Source organism: Glycine max, chromosome 9 (genome assembly GCF_000004515.6).
Source record: "Glycine max cultivar Williams 82 chromosome 9, Glycine_max_v4.0, whole genome shotgun sequence".
Classification (NCBI taxonomy): Eukaryota; Viridiplantae; Streptophyta; class Magnoliopsida; order Fabales; family Fabaceae; genus Glycine; species Glycine max.
The window spans coordinates 44,150,346-44,154,846 of record NC_038245.2 but is presented as its reverse complement, the minus strand read 5'-3'; the positions used below and the strand labels follow the sequence as shown (position 1 = coordinate 44,154,846).

The 4,501-nt window shown below is 33.1% G+C and overlaps 1 protein-coding gene across 1 annotated transcript; it reads left to right on the top strand.

Annotated features, from left to right (window-relative positions):
- The first annotated feature begins 2 nt into the window (after nucleotides 1-2).
- On the top strand, nucleotides 3-3,361 carry LOC100800720 (probable xyloglucan endotransglucosylase/hydrolase protein 30-like). Its single transcript, NM_001255794.1, is given in 4 exon segments — nucleotides 3-307; nucleotides 435-535; nucleotides 1,160-1,368; nucleotides 2,681-3,361. Coding segments are annotated over 4 exon segments (1,047 nt in total). The 5' UTR covers nucleotides 3-93; the 3' UTR covers nucleotides 3,204-3,361.
- The last annotated feature ends 1,140 nt before the right edge of the window (nucleotides 3,362-4,501 follow it).

Here is a 4,501-nt window from a genome sequence, read left to right as displayed (position 1 = left end):
ATAGAGTGAAGGGAGAAAACTAAGGAGTGGAGAGAGAAAAAAAAAAAAAAAAAATTTAACAACACAGAATCTCAAAACCAAATTTTTTTTTTTTTGCCCCCCCCCCCCAGGTTTTTTTGCTTTGGGACAATACCCAAAATTCCTTTTCTATTGCTACTTTCCCTGCTTCTCTTCAGTTTCGTTAACGCATCCTTCGACCTCGCTACTATACCCTTCAACGACGGCTATTCTCCGCTCTTCGGAGCTAGCAACGTTGTTCGCTCCGAGGATGGATACGGCGTACAACTCCGCCTCGATCGCTACACAGGTAAAATAGATTCATAAACACGTCATCATATGAATAAAAAAACATACGTATGATTAGAAATTAATTAAGTTTCTAAATTCTTTTTGTGTTTTTCTAATATATATTTTTTTCTTCTTCTGGTGAATAGGTTCGGGTTTCATTTCCTCCAGTATGTACCAGTATGGATTCTTCAGCGCGAGAATCAAGTTACCATCGAATTATAGTGCTGGTATTTGCGTGGCCTTTTATGTAAGTAAACGAATTCTTTTTCTTCTGTTCAAGCAAATTGTGAAGAAAATTTTGATTCACATAAATGTTTTTCTCAATTTTTTTCTATAATTAATGATTTTCTGGAAAACAAAGATCCTATAAATTAAAAAAAAAACACGAGTTACAGGTTTTTAGTGCTTCTTCTTCATGAAATTCTTTCCTTGCTATATATACATACATACATATATATATATATATATATATATATATATATATATATATATATATAAAAGATCAGTGAAACATGCTAAATATTAGTCAAACTTCCCTTTAATTTTGCGAAAAAACTTCCGGACTAGTAGCGAAGTCAAATTACAGATTCAAGGTCGGTGAACTTCATTTAATTTACGTTAGATTTTTCAAAGAATAAAGATTAAAGAACTGTCCAAACGGTTAACCTACAAGTTATTATTGGCCAATATTGTGTTTTTTTGATATTGAGAAAAATTGGAAAAAAAACGTGCACTCTAAAACCTTTGAAATGTTCAGGTCAAAGTTGTGATCCTAGACACAGTCTTTTAAAATTTCGTCTTATGGAGGATAGGTTTCATGGTTATTTCGAGGGTGGCATAGTTGATTTTTTTTTTTCGTTTCTTCGTACAGACATCAAACGGTGATGTGTTCGAGAAGTCCCATGATGAGTTGGACTTTGAATTCCTAGGTAACGTTGCCGGAAAACCATGGCGATTTCAGACGAACTTGTACGGCAACGGCAGCACAAATCGTGGCCGTGAGGAGCGGTACCGTCTGTGGTTCGATCCAACCAAAGAATTCCACAGATACAGCATCCTTTGGACCGCAAAGAATGTCATGTAAGTAATTAAGGGTTTGTGTATTCATACACTAACGATTAATATTCGTTGATAATAAAAAAAATAAAAATAAAATTATGGGTTTGTTTATTCATGCTGCGTTAAAATATTGTTTTGTGTTTTTCTTGTGTGTTTTATGCATTGGTTTCTTTGTTATTGCGCTTGAAGTACTTTTTTGGCATGCCTTTGGGATTTAACTTTTAACGTGGCGTGCTTTGTGATATTAGATTGGTTTTGTTTGACTTAACGTGAAGGAGGAAAGTGTTTGGGATTGCGTGTGGGATGTGTCGCCTAGAACTACAACTTGGTTTTGGTTGTGTGAGCTAGCAATGATCGAAAGCATATAGTTTTCGTTGCTAAAAGGATGGTTTTAGATGGTAGTGTGGGTTTTAAATTGAATGATTATTTTCCCAGTTTTAGACAGGTATAATTGGCCCACAGCATAGCCAACTTGAATTTTGTTTCATATGCTTTTACAATTTTTCTTATTTTAACAAATATACGAGTTGTTTTTCCTCATGTATATTTTTCTTATTTTTCACATATATATATGGTAATGATGAAGATAAATTAAACAAATATACGAGTTGTTTTTCCTCATGTATATTTTTGTTCCTATCCATATATTTTTCCATTATAATACATGTGATAAGACTCTTTTATTTTGAGTCATACGTATCCATCACGGTCCTTCTCGTTATAATGGGCGTGCCAAACCCTTTGAATTGATTCTCTCAAGCCAATATCTGACTAAATTGTGGGGTGTGCAAAAATGCATTATTATCGTAATCAATTTCTTAGCATATAATTATAATTCATCAATCATGCGCTTCTGGAATTTGACTAAAATATCTCCCCTAGAAAAATTTCGTCCACCGTAAGCTTAATTTAAAATAGCAAACCATAATCAGGAGGGTATTGCTGTTGGCCCAACTCCAACAACTTTACCTAAACAATGGAGCAAATAAAACTTTGGATGATAACGAAGAATTAGTTCACACACTGTAATGAAACATATGATATTTCTTTATTTTTTAATCTGAGTAATGCATATGTCAGCAGTTTTTATTAGTTTACCGAACTAAAGCAAGCTCATAGATTCCTATACCATTTGCCAAACCCCCTCCCCCCATAATTCCACCTAATTTGACACTAATGTAGCTGGCAATTCTTTTTTATTTCATGGGAATATATACTCTTGTGCTAAGTGCTAACTAATTAATAGCTACCTACCCTCTTGTTTTTTTTTTTTTTGTTTAATTTCGTTGTAGCTATGTTAATTATATTCATCACTATGTTTGAATTATTTCAGATTTTACATTGATGAAGTTCCAATTAGAGAAGTGCTACAAAGTGAAGAAATGGGAGGTGACTACCCATCAAAGCCAATGTCATTATACGCCACCATATGGGATGCATCAAATTGGGCCACATCCGGTGGAAAATACAAAGTGAACTATAAGTATGCACCTTTTGTGACCGAATTCAAGGACCTAGTCCTAAAGGGTTGCTCCGCCGATCCCATTCAAGAGGTTACCGGCACCAAGTCTTGCTCCGACCAACACGCTGATCTCGAGGCTCAAGACTATGCCGGCGTGACCCCCATGCGCCGCCTCACCATGCGGCGGTTCCGTCAGCGTTACATGTACTATTCATATTGCTATGATACTTTAAGGTACCCTGTGCCACAACCCGAGTGTGTCATTGTACCCTCCGAGAAACAAAGGTTTAAGGAGACCGGAAGGTTGAAATTTGGCGGCAGTCACCACCGGCAATCTCGACGGAGGGGCCGTACAACAACTCCGGTGGATCATACCGATCAGGGTGATATGTGATGATTGATATTGAGATGTATATAATAGTGTCAATTTTTTAGATCTTTATTTGTGGTTTTTTTTTTTTACATTATATATTTATTTGCCGACAGGCATAAATAAACCAATCGATTTATATATGGTCTTTATTTTTGTTTAATAAATGTGTTTTGGTGTTATGCTTTGTGTTAGTATATATATGGCTTGCTTCAGTAGGTGGAATATATATCCATTGAGTGCGCTAAAGAATAAGTCCAAATATTTTGTGTGTCAAGAAATGCATGGCTGGTCATTGATCATGCTGCATTAATTTGGTCTACCTTATAATTTTATATTTGTTTTAAATTCGATTTATATTTTTTATATTAAATACTATATTGTGAGAAAGACATAAAATTATATAAGTACCTGTAAATTTAGGTTTAAATTTCTTTCTACTCCTTGAAATTAAATTGAGTCGAGTTTGTTTGTCCTTCAAATTAGATTTTTTAGTACCATAATTTTAAAATAAACTACTTTTGAATGATAATTTTAATTCCAAATTAAGAAAACAAAAAAATCACTTTTGAATTTAAGGGATCAAAATTAAACTTGGCTCAAATTTGAAAAATCAAAAAAATATTTAAGTGCTATATGTTGTGAAATCCTTTTGGCATGAAATGCACGAATGCGTTAATACACAAATCACTAACTAAAAATCAGGAATTGCACCTTAGGTCAAGTGCTTTTTGCCACGGGCGAGTTGTTATTTTTATTTTTCTTTATTTAATTAAAAAAAATAAAAACCTACACATGATCAGGGTTTATGCATTATAGCTGCTGAATTTAAGCAACTCCAATGGCATATCAAAGTAGGAACTGACGGAGTTATCTCCTTCATTTTCATAGATTCTAACTTCTGAAACCAGAAAACTTTGACGGAGTTATATTACATTTTCATGGATTCTAACGGTGCTGGTGAAGAAGATAAGTTACAAAAACGCATGAACGAAATTGATGAAGGAGAAAGAGCAAAAAGGGAACTTGTCAAATCTTTCATGCCTTTAGTACGAAAATTCTTTGGTAACAATAAGCATTTTCCAATGGACTAATTAAGGAAGAATATTACTGTAAATCTTGCATTCCAACTAAATTACTTTCTTAAGAATTTCAATATCAAGAATAAGATTTTCGGGAAATTTTTATAAAATATATAATTATTCAAGTTTTTTAAAAATATATTAATTAACATTAGAAAGTTTAATAACTTTATGATTAATTACTAAATAAAAATTTTATTTTTACTTAATCATATATTAACATTCTTAAGAATTTTTTTA